Genomic DNA, 15,109 nt, shown 5'->3' with positions numbered 1-15,109 from the left:
GAGGATGGAGATGGATGGCAAGAGAGAGATCACTTGATCATTGCCTGTTAGGTTCACTCCCTCTGGGGCACCTGGCATTGGCCATTGTCGGTAGACAGATACTGGGCTAGATGGACCTTTGGTCTGACCCGGTACGGCCGTTCTTATGTTCTTATGACCTCTATAATAATGACATACCTCTGATGGTATGGCATTATTTCCACTGACAGATGGAATTCAGAGTAACCTGGTAGTCTGGGCCACTCAGAGTCAGCTAATGAGACACAAAGATTGACTTTGCTCTGATGAATGACTTGTATAGGTAAAGGGGACTGCTATCCACACATCCAGAAGTTAGGACTTGGATCCTGGGAGCTTTTCCCTTGCCAAAATCTTATAGTAATAGGTGTGATTAAAATGAGTCCTAAAATAATTTGGTTTCCAGCTAATGGTTGGCCGGTTTCCAGCAATAGATGGTTTCCAGATAGCTAATGAAATTAAGAATGATGAAGTGCTACTGTTGGCTGCTTCTTGACAGTCTCAGGCCTGGTCTACGCTAGAGCGGGGGATCGATCTAAGTTAAGCAACTTCAGCTACATGAATAACGTAGCTGAAGTTGACGTACTTAGATCTACTCACTGTGGTGTCTTCACTGTGGTGAGTTGACTGTTGCCACTTCCCCGTCGACTCTGCCTGTGTGTCTCGCGGCGGCGAAGTACAGGAGTCGATGGGAGAGCACTCGGGGGTCAACTAGACATGATAAATCGCCCCCCGCTGGATTGATCGCTGCCCGCTGATCCAGCGGGTGGTATAGATATACCCTGAGAGGCTAGGGTTAAAAACATGTATGGTGTATCCAGTTGTATCAGGGAGCTCAACTAAAATACAGCCCTCCTGCCCCCTCTCTCTGAGAAACCCCAAACAACTTTGTCTGAAAACGTTCCTTGATTTTTGAATTGCACCAGCAAACTGTCTCAGAATGTTCAGAGTATTTATGAATATCCAGACAGGTCAAAAAAAATTAATCTCCAAGCTTGCTGAATAGTCTGGATGTGAACAAAACTCAAGCGAACATACCCCAGGGCTGCTAACCAGCAGTCATGTGAAACTAGACTGGTTTTGAGTGCACTTGAGGTTCAGACCCAATGTTCTATTGAGCAGCCTTGGCACAGAGTGATTTACAGCAATGCATTGTGCTGTATGTAGTCATAAGCTGTTATAATTCTGTCTGCAAGATGACCAGTATGCCAAAGATATAGCCAGACTTATATACGTAGAACTTGCATCTATGATATATACAGCATAGCTTCAACTGATGTGACTATGGTGGGAAGGATACAACACAGAGTAATGAGTGATTTTGAATCTGCCAGTGTGATTTATTGTTAGGATTAAAGTAGTGGGAACTAAGCCTAAAGTGAGACCTTTTTCCCCTCTTTCAGTTAGCATTGGTACTGCTTCACTACTAATAAGATATGCTGGTTTCACTGTTTTTCCTTAATAACGCCCCAGAGATACAAAAGTGCTCTATTACTTTAGACCAGCTATCTGTTTGCTAATACTTTGGTACTACCTGCCAAAATTGTGCTTAATGATGTTCTAGCATAAGGAAATGCGCACGCCTGGCCTAGTAGTAGCATTCCCAGAACTACTGTCTACTGGATGGAACACTTCTGAGAATGATGCTAAAAACAGCAGTGCTGCTTTCGAGGGGTAAAGACATTGGTTGGCTGGTGCCCGTTATATTCTCCCGTTTAAAGGGCAGTCGAGATGGTATCTTGAGGCTTTCCTAATCCTTTATTTTGTAAGCAATCATTTGAATCCCCTCTCTTGTAAACAGCAACAGATGTCTCTTGTCCTCCTAAAGTGAGGGTCAGCAGCCTCCTCAGAGTTTGACTCTTGTTGACTAATCCAGAGAGCATCACTAGAGTCTATCACACAGCAAACAGCTTTTTCTGTCCTCCTCTTCCCCCTGCTGGTACACACGCAGTCTCTCCAAAACTGGTTCCCCCATCAAGGCATTGGGATGTCCATGAACTGAGAAGCAGAAAAGTTTATATTGTTCCAATTATGGAATAACAAGACCTCTAAGTACTGTGAATTAGTAGGAAACTTTCCCTGAGAGCAGGTTTTTGCTCCTTCTGCCAAAGCAGCTGGAACTGGTTGCTCTCTGAGACAAGATACTGAACCAAATGGACTGGCCTGATCCAGAATAGCAATTTCTACATTCCTAACATCTAGAAATAAACTTTGAATGTCACTTTGGCAGCTATTGTTTATTTCACTGATGCAAATATAGAAACAAATGTTTATTTTCTTTTGTTTTCCTAGAGTTTAGAATTCAGTTTCCTCAGCTCACAGGGGTCCTGACGCTTGCTTTCTTCATTCATAACTGTGTTATCACGCTCCTTAAGAATAACAAGAACCAGGAAAACAATGTAAGTAACTTCATGAGAAATCGTTGGTTTAAATATAAAGATGGTAGACCACGCTAATGTTTTTCTGGATGGACATCTCTCAAAATAGATCTGGAGGCTGTAACAGCTGCAGAACACAGATCTCTCTTGCCTTTTCAGATAAGAGTGAGGGAGTCATTTATACCGGCCTTCCACTGGCCGCTGGTGGACCAAAAGTGCATATAAATAACTTACACTAACCCATTCCAAGAGCTATTTATCCAAAAATTGTAGTTATCGGAATCCACAGTATGCCTCCCATTAGCCCAGTGTTAGTTAACAACTTCTCAGTTATCGTCTTAACATTAGTGCTAATTAATACAAAGCTGTTTATTAGGGCTAACAGACTCTGAGAGGTTTGTTAATTGAGAAGCTATTAGCAAGTAATTAACTAATATAGAGATCTGGGGGACACACTGGATTCAGATAACTAGGATTTCTATATCCATGAAACTGCAGCTCAAAATAGCACTTCTGTATATTCAAACGTCTGGGTCTCCAAACACTTTGGCTGTCCCCCAAGCCATTTGGATAAATGGAAGTGTGCTGTAACTCAAATGTAATCAGGCTTTTCAAACTTATTTGCTGTCAAACTGACGACAAACTTGCCAAATTTCAGCTAAGAAGGTGCAAGTTTGAAGCTGAAAAGGACCATTTAAAGTGAAAACACTTAAGCAGCCTTAACTATAATTATTACTGTGCCTAGGGGGCTGAACTATAATATTCAGATCTAGATGCAATTTTCCCCAGAGTTTAGAAATGTTCAGATTCAGGGTTCCAGCCCAGGCTTATCAAGATCTTCACTGAAAATGTAATTAGACTTACATCACAAAGTTGATAAATGTTCAGCTGTGGTTGAAGCTCTCACTTGACAGCTCAAAAGTGAGGTTCAAACTGTCCCTAGATGTATTATGATACACAATAAAATCACCCAGTATTTAATGATCCTGTCAGTAACTTCTTAGGCATGTTGTGATAACTCAAGGATGGATGGCCAAAAAGTAAACTCCTTTAGGCAGGGACATACCGCCTTTTTCTGTTTGGAAAGCATCTTGTATGTTATGGGCACTACTGAAAATAAATTAATAGGGCTGTCAAGCGATTAAAAAAAATTAATCACACTGTTAAACAATAATAGAATACCATTTATTTAAATATTTTTGGATGTTTTCTATGTTTTCAAATATATTGATTTCAATTACAAAGTGTACAGCGCTCACTTTATATTTTTGATAACAAGTATTTGCACGGTATAAAAACAAAAGAAATAGTATTTTTCAATTCATCTAATACAAGGTCTGTAGGGCAATCTCTGTCATGAAAGTTGAACTTACAAACATAGAATAATATACAAAAACTACATTCAAAAATAAAACAATATAAAACTTTAGAGCTTACAAAGTCCACTCGGTCCTAGTTCTTCAGCCAATTGCACAGAGAAGTTTTACATTTGCAGGAGATAATGCTACCTGCTTCTTGTTTACAATGTCACCTGAAAGCAGGAACCAGCATTCTCATGACACTCTTGTAGCTGGTGTCGCAAGATATTTGTTTCAGATGCACAAAAGATTCATATCTCTCTTCATGCTTCCACCGCCTATCCAGGGGACATGCATCCATGCTGATGACGGGTTATGCTTGATAACAATCCAAAGCAGAGAAGACCATCACACCATCATTTTCATTATCTGAATCAGATGCCACCAGCAGAAGGTTGATTTTCATTTTTGGTGGTTCAGGTTCTGTAGTTTTTGCATCTGAGTGTTGCTCTTTAAAACTTCTGAAAGCGTGCTCCACACCCAGTCCCTCTCAGATTTTGGAAGGCCCTTCAGATTCTTAAACCTTAGATTGAGTGCTGTAGCTATCTTTAGAAATATCACATTGATATCTTCTTTGCATTTTTGTCAAATCTGCAGTGAAGTTTTTTTTCATTTTAAGAACATGTGCTGGGTCATGATCCAAGACTGCTATAATATAAAATATATGGCAGAATGCAGGTAAAACAGAGCAGGGAACATACAATTCTCCCCCAAGGAGTTCAGTCACAAACTTAATTAACCCCCTTTTTTAAACAGGCATCGTCAGCATTGAAGCATGTCCTCTGGAATGGTGATCGAAGCATGAAGGGGCATACGAATGTTTACCATATCTGGCACATAAATACCTTGCAATGCTGGCTACAGAAGTGCTATGCAAACACCTGTTCTCACTTTCTGGTGTCGTTGTAAATAAGAGGGCAGCATTATCTCCTGTAAATGTAAACACACTTGTTTGTCTTAGCGATTGGCTGAACAAGAAATAGGACTGAGTGGACTTGCAGGCTCTGAAGTTTTACATTGTTTTGTGTTTGAGTGCAGTTATGTAACAAAAAAAATCTACACTTGTAAGTTGCACTTTCATAACAAAGAGATTGTACTACAGTACTTGTATGAGGTGAATTGAAAAATACTATTTCTTTCATTTTTACAGTGCAGATATTTGTAATAAAAATATGCACTTTGATTTCAATTACAACACAGAATACAATAAATAAGAAAATGTAGAAAAACATCCAAAATATTTAAATTTCAATTGGTATTCTATTGTTTAACAGTGTGATTAAAACTGATTAATCACGATTAATTTTTTAAATTGTGATTAATTTTTTGAGTTAATTGTGTAAATTAACTGTGATTAATTGACAGCCCTATAAATTAATTAAGGAGCGGGCCCTGGAGAAGGAAACTTTCTGAGCTTTCTCACATTGTTCTGTTATGGAAAGAAGCAGGATTTCCCCACCCGTCACCAAAAGATATTCAGTAATTTTGGCCAGCCAACACTGTAGATCCCTCAGGAAATCGGAGTCGGCTCTGTGGAGGAGGCCTGATGCCTTCACACCAGCTTCAAAGCCTCTTCTGTGTTTTGTTTTGTTTTCCCCACTCACTGAAAGTGAAGCTCTGGCTGCTTCCTCTGCTGACAGCAGCATCTGGAATCCCTTCTTTGACTGTATAATAAAGCAGGGACTGTATTAAGTTTCCTGAAGTTTTTCTCCGTGGGATTTGAGGAGGAGAAAGGGGAGTGTGTATACCAGACCAGCCACCGCATTGATCTCAGACCTTCTTCCCCCAGGGCTATTCTAGGGCTCTTGGGACGTGATGAAACAGCACATAGTGGAGGTGACTGATGCCCCTCCTTTCATGTATGTTGTGGAGGATGTGCAGTTTGAAGCCATCACCATGCATGGATTTCAGGGGCATGATCTGGCCCAGAATCTCTCCCTAGGTTAAAAATGTTCTTGCTGTATAAGCTCAGATACTATCCTTAACATGTCAAGGCTGTATTCTTAATTTCCTTTCTGATATAATACTTCTACAGCACCTTCTCATCCAAAGATCTCAAAGCACTTTTTAGACCTTAATTAAACCCAAACATTCTGTGTAGCTGATGCATCATTTAATCCAGTAAGTGGTCAACAAGCAGAAAGCATACATCTGTTAACAACAGCATGCTAGCCTGTGTTAGATGCTCCTGGGTGTGATGGTAACTTACTCTTACAGATTTGCTCTGAAGAGATTTTCCAAGTTGTCAAAGAAGTTCCACTCTAACCTGTTTTGGGACCAAAATTTCATGGGCTCATGTGGAAAGTTCTTTTTTAACTCAGCCAAAAAACAGTTTTTGTTCTTCAGTCAGTCATCTTTTAATGAGGAGTCTGTGAAAAGGCACAAAGTGCATAAAACTGAGAGTATATTACAGCCTCATAAAATCACAGAAATGTAGGGTTGGACTGACCTCAAGAGGTTGTCCAATCCATTTCCCCCTTGCTGTATCAAGACCAAGTAAACCTAGACCCTCCCGACAGGTGTTTGGCTAACCTGTTCTTAAAAACCTGCCATAATAGAGGTTTCACATCCTACCTTAGTAACATGTTCCAGTACTTTGCTAAACTTAGTTAGAAAGTTTTTTCCCTAATAACTAGTCTAAATCTCCCTTGCTGCAGATTAAGTCCCATTACTACTGTCCCACCTTCAGTGCACATGGAGAACAATTTAAATTTGTGAATAGTTTCTTGTACTTTCAAATCTCTCCATAATCTAACCCCACCCCACCTATCCAACCAGTAACCCAGTAAGGATGGGCAGGTGGCAAACTGTAACCACTATTATTGACCAGCTATGAATAGTGCTCATCCTGTTATATTTATTCATTACCACATCTTCTCCAGCCTGCTTGTTTTTCTCATTCATCTGCCACGTCTTGTCTTTTAGACTGTAAACTCATTGAGGCAGGGACTGTCACTTAATATAGGTACAGTGCTTAGTACAATGGGGCCCAACCTATATGAGGCTTTTTAGACAGTACTGCAACAAAAATATTTTAAAATAATGCAACTGCATGCCCATGTTTCTAGATGTAATCACCTTTGTGTCTCATTACTCATAATCCCTTCTTAATTTTATCTAGAATGATGTCTTCTAAAAGCTGTTCACTCAGTTTTCAGAGACTGTTCTGAGGCTGGCTTAACAATAATAAAAAAAATTTAATTGTTTGAACAACATATGGTCATCATTTGCAAATGTAATGGTCCCAGATTGTTTTTCCTGACTCAGATTGTAACTAGGGAACTATGTATGTGCAGCCCTCACCACCAAATGAACCCCTTTTTTGGCTTGCAGAAAGTATTTAGAGCTAAGGGCTGCTTTCTTGATTTCTCTATTTTTACTGATTGATTTTTGTATTGCAGTAACACCTGTAGACCAGGGTCCATTGTGGTAGGCACTGTAGAAACATAACAAAGAGACTGGGGCAGGGACACTCTCTGTTTAGATAAGAGACAACAGGTGGTACAGGGGTGGGCTCTGCTGGGAGGGGAAGAGGCGGCAGCGCAGCCTCCCAGCACGGCGGCGGTGAGAGGGGCTGAGGAGCAGCAGGCTTGTGGAGGCAGCTGTGTGCCGCTGCAGGGTCACCCGCTGCCTGCTCCCTGGCTCACCCTGCTCTGCCTGGCGGCGGTTTCGGACACTCAGCTGGGACTGGGGCAGCTCGGGTCCCTGCAGCCCCCGCACACGCTGCACTACCTCTTGCTTTTCCCCACAGCTTGTATCCTGGCTTCCTGAGCCATTTCAGTCTTACATCGTCCGGGTCAGCTATGTAAATGTAAGTCAGCTCTAGCTTTTATCACATAAGCAAACACAACATGCAGACAGGGCCGGTGCAAGGATATTTTGCGCCCTAGGCGAAACTTCCATCTTGCGCCCCCCCGCCCCCCCAAAATCACATACATTATACACAATACATGGTCACAGAGTAACATGTTATAATTTAGAATTTATGTTTCCGCGCTTTAAGTTTAGCAAATTTAGAAACAAGTTCCTCCAAGTCAATGCTGTGAGCAATGTCATGTTCTATTGACAGGTAGCAATAGCCCAACAAGTCTTGTGTGCAACATTGATGTTCGCATATATGTTTTATCAACTTGAGCTTCGAGAAGCTTCGCTCACCACTGGCCACAGAAACTGGGAGAGTCAAGAGGATGGCGAAGAGCAATAACTGTGTTAGAGACACTATCTGTCAGCTTATTTCCCATATGAAGTTCAATACATCTTGCGGTGATGAACTCCTTTGGACTCATCTTGCAATAGCTTGCAATTCACTGCACAAGTCAAGGCATCAATATCTTGGATTCACCATGTTGCAAAGCTTTCTCCAGATTCAAGCAATGTTCCATAATTTGCTTTGGTGTTTTATTTTGCAAACTGTACAATCATATATGAAGCCAAATACTGAACTAATTTGCTGCATCAATGTGAATCTTTCTTCACCGAATGTATGCTGTGTCAATGACTGCAAAGTAAAAGTTCACTTTGAATTTTTCTTTCGGATCATAAATAGTTTCGTCATCTGCTTCATATGTGAACTGCGTCCTCTTCTTTCTAATACGGATTGGATCTGGTTCAAAAGTGCCGGTACATCCAACTCCTCCAAGTTCACCTACCAATGTTTTCTCAAAGGTGTGTCACTTCTGCGGCCCACAAGAAACTTCTGGTTCTCCAAGTTGATTAATGGCATCACATATATCAAATCTTTTGCCTGAAGTTGTTTGCTAGTTATGTTGATCTCAAAAATATGTCATACCACAAAACAAGAAAACAAGAACTTGAAACTAGAAATGCTTTTGTAAGAGCCTTTGCATCATCGTGATGTATTGCCAGATCCTGTCAGAGTATTGTCTTCATAGATGTCTACCAGAGCATCATAGATGTCACCAATGAAAGCAGGATGGAAAAGCTCCCCGCCCCCGCCCCAAGAAGACTTAAGACATGATGGCTGGATACATAACAGACACCTGTCCCTCACAGGTACTACCTATAACAGCCAATTTTGCTCAGGACAAAACATCATAGAGGAATACTATGCATTCAGTGGTCTTCTACACTGGCCAAGCAACAGCATGACAACTAACCTAACCAGTCCATCCACTTTTTTGACTGCTTCTTGGGCACTGGTGGGGGTAGCGGTGCCAGACTGAGCCCGGTGATGGGTGCACTACAAATCTACAAACTGAGGCAAGGTGCTGGGCCTAGATCCTGCTGAGACTGCTGTCCTGCACCAAGTGGAGCACAGCTCCATGAGGGAGAACTCAAACAAATATCACGCTCCTTCTGCATGATTCCCCAAGCACTTTCTCAGGCAGCTGCTATGGGGTCACTCACAGGCTTAGGCCTGCCTGTTGCAGGCAAAACAACCAGCAGGGCTTAAAACTCAGACAGGGCCGCCCAGAGGACTCAGGGGGCTTGGGCAAAGCAAATCGGGGGGCACTTCCATAAAACGTTTGCAATACTTAGTAACATGTATTAGGAAATGTAAAAATAACTAGTGAATACATTCAAAAATTAATTGTAATAATTTGAAATAAACTAAATACATATTTAAAAACATTAAAAGCTGTAATGGTATATATACATTTGCAATGACATAATGGGCAGTTGCTGGTGATTGTGGTGGTTGGTACAATGGGCTGTCGTGCCTGGGGGTGGTGCTGTTGTTGCCCAGGGCTGGATGGGGAGCTGGGCTCTGGGTTCAGGGGTGCCCAGCTCACAGGGGCTGGGCTCAGGGATGTGGGGAGATAGGTCAGGGGGTGTCTAGCTCAGAGGGGCTGGCTCAGAGCTGGGGGTGGGGGGGATGGGGTCGGGGTTTCCAGCTCAGAGGGACTGAGCTCGGAGCTGGGGGTCAGGCGTGGGGGGATGGGGTCAGGGGGGGCTGGGGGCACTGGGGCAGCTCAGCTCTGCAGGCTGCTGTTCTCTCCAGCCGCCAGGCACAAGGGAGCAGGAGCAGGGACCGCCAAGGACCAAGGGGGCAGGAGCACAGGCACCTGAGGCCGACCTGTGGGGAGGCACTTGCTACCTTGCCAGTGCATGAACGTTGGGTCCTTCTTCTTCCTCGCTCCACCAGACCACTGCTGAGGTTCTTTTTTCTCCGTGCCCCTCTGGCGGGGCTGACGTGGAGCTGAGCCAGGGGGCAGCTGCCGTTTCCTCCAGAAGCGAAGCCCTGGTGTTGCGCTGCTGTCGCAGGGCCCTGCCACGTGCCCTAAGCAGAGTTGCGCAGCTCTGCCCAGCGCGCAGCGCCCCTCCGGCAACCAGAAAAATTGCAGAGGCTGGAGCCCCTGCTCTGGGAGGGGGAGGGTTCTGAGCCTCTGCCTGCAGCTCAGGGATTCCCTGGGTCAGCGCGTCGCGGCAGCCCGAACCTCTGGGGCTTGCGCCGGCGGCGCGCTGACCCGGGCGCCCTGGGCTGCCAGGCTGCCGCAGCTCGCCCTGACCGGGGTGCCCTGGGCTGCCAGCTGCAGGCAGCTGCTGCCGCCAGCAGCTCAGACTACCTCTCCAGCAGCAGCGGCTGTAACCATTTAAAAATTTGGGGGGGGCACCGCTTTTTGGTGCTCCCAAATCTTGGCACCATAGGTAACCGCCTAGTTCGCCTAAATGGTTGCACCAGCCCTGCATGCAGATCACACAGAACATCAGTTACCCGATTTCCTCCCTCATTATTAAGCAGGTCATATTTTGTCATTTGTCTGCTGCAGGATAATTTAAAATAAAAGGCTTTCAATGTGATTCACATATTAAACTATTTCTGCTTTGCCAAAGCAGAGTCTTCTGTTATTAATGTATTATTATTATTTATTATTTATTTTATTATTGTGAATCACTTCAGAACAGGAGAAAATACAAATAGGGGAAGCTTTCAACAACATGGCACAGAAAAAAATAGACTTAACACTCTCCAAACAGTAATAGGGGACTTGCACTTTTAAGGCACAGGGATGCCAGTTTTGGTTGCGCATATTCCTACAGGTTTTATCACATGACATAATCTTTAATTAAAGATTAATATTTAATTCCTGGAGATTCCAGGACAATCCTTGAGAGTTGGCCACCCTAAAACTACTGGGCGTAAATCTGCCTCATTTTCTCAAAGGCTTTTAGGTGATTGATTACCTTTTTAATGTCAGAGACATGATTGATTAACTTGTGGTCCCAGGTTTTTTAATTCTCCTTGTTAATTATGCCTGGTGGAAGAAGGGAATTGATGCCAATTTTTTACTTCTAACTCACATGACCAATCCTGGACATGGAAAACAACTCCACTATACAGACTGTCTGAATTAATGCTGATCAACAAGGTCACCAACATCTGTGTGGGACAGAGAGAGAGAGAGAAAGCAAGAGTGAGAGAAATCTATGTTGCTAGCCCAAGTTCTGTGAAGCAATGGATTCATGTATAAATCATCATCTCATATTGTTAGAACCTGCTGTGAAGGGTCTATCCTGTAACTCCTTGACTGTACTGCTGATATAAAATCAGTGACATGCAGAACAATAACTGCTAAGTGCAGCAGCACAAAAGATGTGCTGCCACATATACCTAGGGTATTTGTTTATTAGCAGTCAAGCGGTAAAATTATATTACGGTTTCCTAAAAAAGAGACTTCCTTTAAAGTGCACTCCCAAGCAGGCGGTGAGAGACCATTTGCAGGGACTGAAAATGCAGGGATTCTGTACTAGGCAAAGTGAGACTCAGAAAGAACCAGAACACCTCACTGTTATCTCTGCTCAAGGCAAATTGTTTAATGGGATTTCTGGGGGGGCAGGTGGGAAATTGGAAGACAATCTTTTCAAATGGGAAGTGGCCTGCCTACAACAATACTACCTTTGGCTGGCATCCTGTCAGCTTTCACAACCTTAGCATGATTTGGCCAGGTTCAGGATTTACAGGGGAGACCTCCAACAAATGCCTCGCTTACAGTAGGTGCTGCTAAATATGGTGTTAGTTATTCCGTAGGTAAGTACTCTTCCATCTGAATAGTTATTGACCCAATGTCCCGCGCTGCAGCCTCCTTCCTGCCCCCACCCGAGCACATTCCCCCGGCCTGTCCCTGCTGGAAATAGCTCCTGCGGTGCTCGGTTCTGATCCGCGGGGGGCTGACGAGGCCATGCGAAAGATCAACGGGGAGGGGAGCTGAGCTGACTCCATCCCCAGGCCACCTGGCCTCTATTAAGGGATGTCCTTTGGGGCCCAAAGTCCCGCACCAAGGTGGTGCGTTAGGACTCTGCTGCCCATCAAACGTTTAACCAGCTCCAGCGCTTGGGGGGAGCCTGTCTCTATCTGTGCTGATCAATGCGGGGTTTGCCCTTGACTTCAGTAGGGGAAGGGGCAGGATTTCACCTTTCCTGGTTTCTGAGCAGTGCCTGTGACTTACCACACAATGTCTTATGGTGCCAGGTCTCCCAACAATAACCTTTGTCCTTGATTTTTTTCATAGGGATATATCCTGAATGGCCTTGAAAAGCAGGTGATTCCCTTACTAGTGCTAATGCCAAGCACTCAAAAAAATCATGAGGCAAGTCCCCAGTTATCCCGAGATTTGGCTTAAAAATCATGAGATTTTAAAATAGTATACAATGAGGGGTTCTTTTTATTTGCCTTCTGGTTTTTGAGCTTTTAGGGTTCCTTTTTTCCAGCTTTGCCCCTCTCCCATGAGGGCTCGTATCTTGTATATGTTGTTGTTAATGATAGCTAAGATTCTCACATACTCAGAGGCCTCTACGAGGCAAGGCTCTAAAGAGAATAATAAATGTCGCTAGATCAGTGCTTAATTTGTAATGAAAGGTGCCAGGGCTCAAGCAATTTTTTTACTTTCATAACTGACGCAGCAAACCCAAAGGTACCAGGGCTATGAATTGCCAAGTCTACAGGGGCTGGGAGTCAGCCTTGGCAAACCCTTGCACAAACTAAGCAGTGTGTGTACAGCTTAAATTGGTTAAAAACCCTAACTTTCAGTACTCAGTGTTTCAAAAATGTTAGCCTGCCAACCTGTGTCATTTTTTTGTTTAAAAAACAACCCCTGAATAAAGCTACTTTAAGGGAAATTACTGCTTTGTCCAACCCTGAAGAGCTGTGAGATTTTTGCTCACCAATTCTCATAAAACTTGTATTTGTCATGCCTTTTTGGTCGACTTTAGTATTACAATCTATTATAAATAAAGTGCATTTCATTGATTGATTTTAAAATGAAATTAGTAACGTGAAAAAATGGCCAGTATTTTTTTAAAACACTGTTATGGATGTTGGTATTTTTGCTTAAAGTACCCATTCTACACGTTTGTGATTGTTTGCCTCACATTTAGCAAAATATCTCTAGGGGTTAAATTTTCAAACACAAGCATGTAAGTTGACTCTATGTATTGTGTGCATACAGAACAATCACTGAAGGTTACAGTTCTTATTTTGAATATGTTGGCTGAGTTTGTAGTGGCTACATTGGGAATCTAACACAGCTGCAAGCCTAGGAATTAGATCATTATGTACTGGTTACAGAAACTTAGTCAGCAGAAGTAGGTGTTCTGCTGATGCATCTGATAGGGGAAAAATTAAAAACTGAAAACTAGAGAGAGGATCTTCCAGATATGTTACTAAAAAGATAGGGTACCATTGGTGTCGTGCACACTGGCTTGATTCTCTTTGGGTGCTCAGTTGGTAGTGTGTGGATTTTTATTAAAGAAAAAGACATTAAAGTATTGGATTAGAAGAAAAACGTGTACATACATGGACTTTGTGAACAGATATAAGGGGGGGAAAGTAGGACAAATTTGGAGGCCTACTAATCCTGATCATGTCGCTATAAATCCTAGTAAAATAAGATTGTGTCAAAAACATTACCAGTAATCCTTTAAGAAGCTGATTTACTAGCATCATCTGAACAAATTGTTAGGTAAGTGGTATTGAATGTCCTGGAGAAAGCATGCAGACAAATAATACAGAATCTAGCTAGTTAATAACCAAAAACAAATGGTGTCCTAATGCAGTTCCAAAAAGAGTGATTTGATGTATGAAATTTTAAAATTTCCTAATAGCAACTATTGTACTGAAAAGTTTAATGTGTTAGTGAGTTCTGCAGCTTGGAAAATTTATTTCAAAAGTGGATGTGATTGCTTTTTCCATTAATTAATATAATTTGATACAAATGTAGTCCACACAAATTTTGCATGTATTAAATGAATATACATTTTAGGTCAAGGTCAAGGTTTTCAGAAGTCGTTGTCTAAAGTTAGATTTCTAAATCTGTATTTAGGTACCTAAATTAGTGATTTTCACAGAGGCTGTGTACCCAGCAATTCTCGTTGACTTAATTGGAAGCTATTGGGTCCTCAGAACATTTGGAAATTTCATCACTTATAATTAGCTACCTATATATGGATTTAGGAGCCTAACTTTAGACACTCACTTTTGAAAATCTTGGCCATAATTTAATGTACAATGCTTATACAGAACGCTATAGTGAAGGCAAATAATTATAGTGAAAAGACTGAATATAAGAATATGGTTCTAAAAGCATATAATGCCTCTGGGAGGTACGGAGTGATTGAAATGGAAAATATATGGTTATTCTGGCTTGCTGTATCTGGCCTTTAAAAATAAGTACACGCTCTCAGAACCAGCAATCTTTCCATGTTGTGTTCTTACTGCATATGGTGTTTTTTGTTTGTTGTTCTTTGTTTTTTTGGGGGGGGGGGGGGGGGGGGGGTGTTTTTCCCCCTCCTCATATTACAGTATAAGACGTTAGATTATGCTCTTTGGTTACATCCATAGGAACTAACATGATAAATGTGTGCATTTTGAAGATTTCTCTGTAGACCATATTCTTGGGTTTCAAAGCACATTGTTAAAAAAGATCATTTTCATTATAGCTTGAATCTGGCCTGCTGATATGTGTTAGCTGCCAGTTTTTAGTCCTGACAACAGACTTGACATGTGGTATCAATGGATTCTTTGGCTATCACTGCTAGTTGTGCTGAATGTGTCCTGAGGCTTGTTAATGAGTGGGTATATGAAAAGGCTGAAGAGGCTCTATTTAGTCTTTATATTCTTTACATGACTGTGGCGGTTAGCAGTAACACCCTATATTTGTCAAGGAAGCTGTTTCTGGGATCCTTTTGTTGTTGTCTGGATCTAAATATATCTATAATACCTGCCTAGTGACTGCTTTTGTGTACCTTCTTCCTGCTTAAAGGACCAAATTTGCCTTCACTCAGGCAAATTGCCCATTTAACCCCATAAGAATTGAACAGATGTGACAGAGTTCCTCCTCTACCTTGGTGGGTCCTGCACTTATTGGTGGATTTGCTCACTTCACAGATGCACCCTGT

General features: G+C 42.3%; 1 protein-coding gene across 7 annotated transcripts in view; it reads left to right on the top strand.

Moving 5' to 3' along the window:
• The window catches only part of SLC38A9 (solute carrier family 38 member 9), a 79,408-nt gene that overhangs the window by 42,665 nt on the left and 21,634 nt on the right, over positions 1 to 15,109 (top strand). For all 7 annotated transcript variants that reach the window (XM_032769001.2, XM_032769006.2, XM_032769008.2 and 4 more), the window contains one exon: positions 2,311 to 2,417. In XM_032769001.2, coding sequence (XP_032624892.1) covers positions 2,311 to 2,417 — 107 coding nt within the window. The remainder of the gene's footprint in view (positions 1 to 2,310; positions 2,418 to 15,109) is intronic.

Source organism: Chelonoidis abingdonii, chromosome 6 (genome assembly GCF_003597395.2).
Source record: "Chelonoidis abingdonii isolate Lonesome George chromosome 6, CheloAbing_2.0, whole genome shotgun sequence".
NCBI classification, from domain to species: domain Eukaryota; kingdom Metazoa; phylum Chordata; order Testudines; family Testudinidae; genus Chelonoidis; species Chelonoidis abingdonii.
This window is presented reverse-complemented; position numbering and strand designations above follow the sequence as displayed.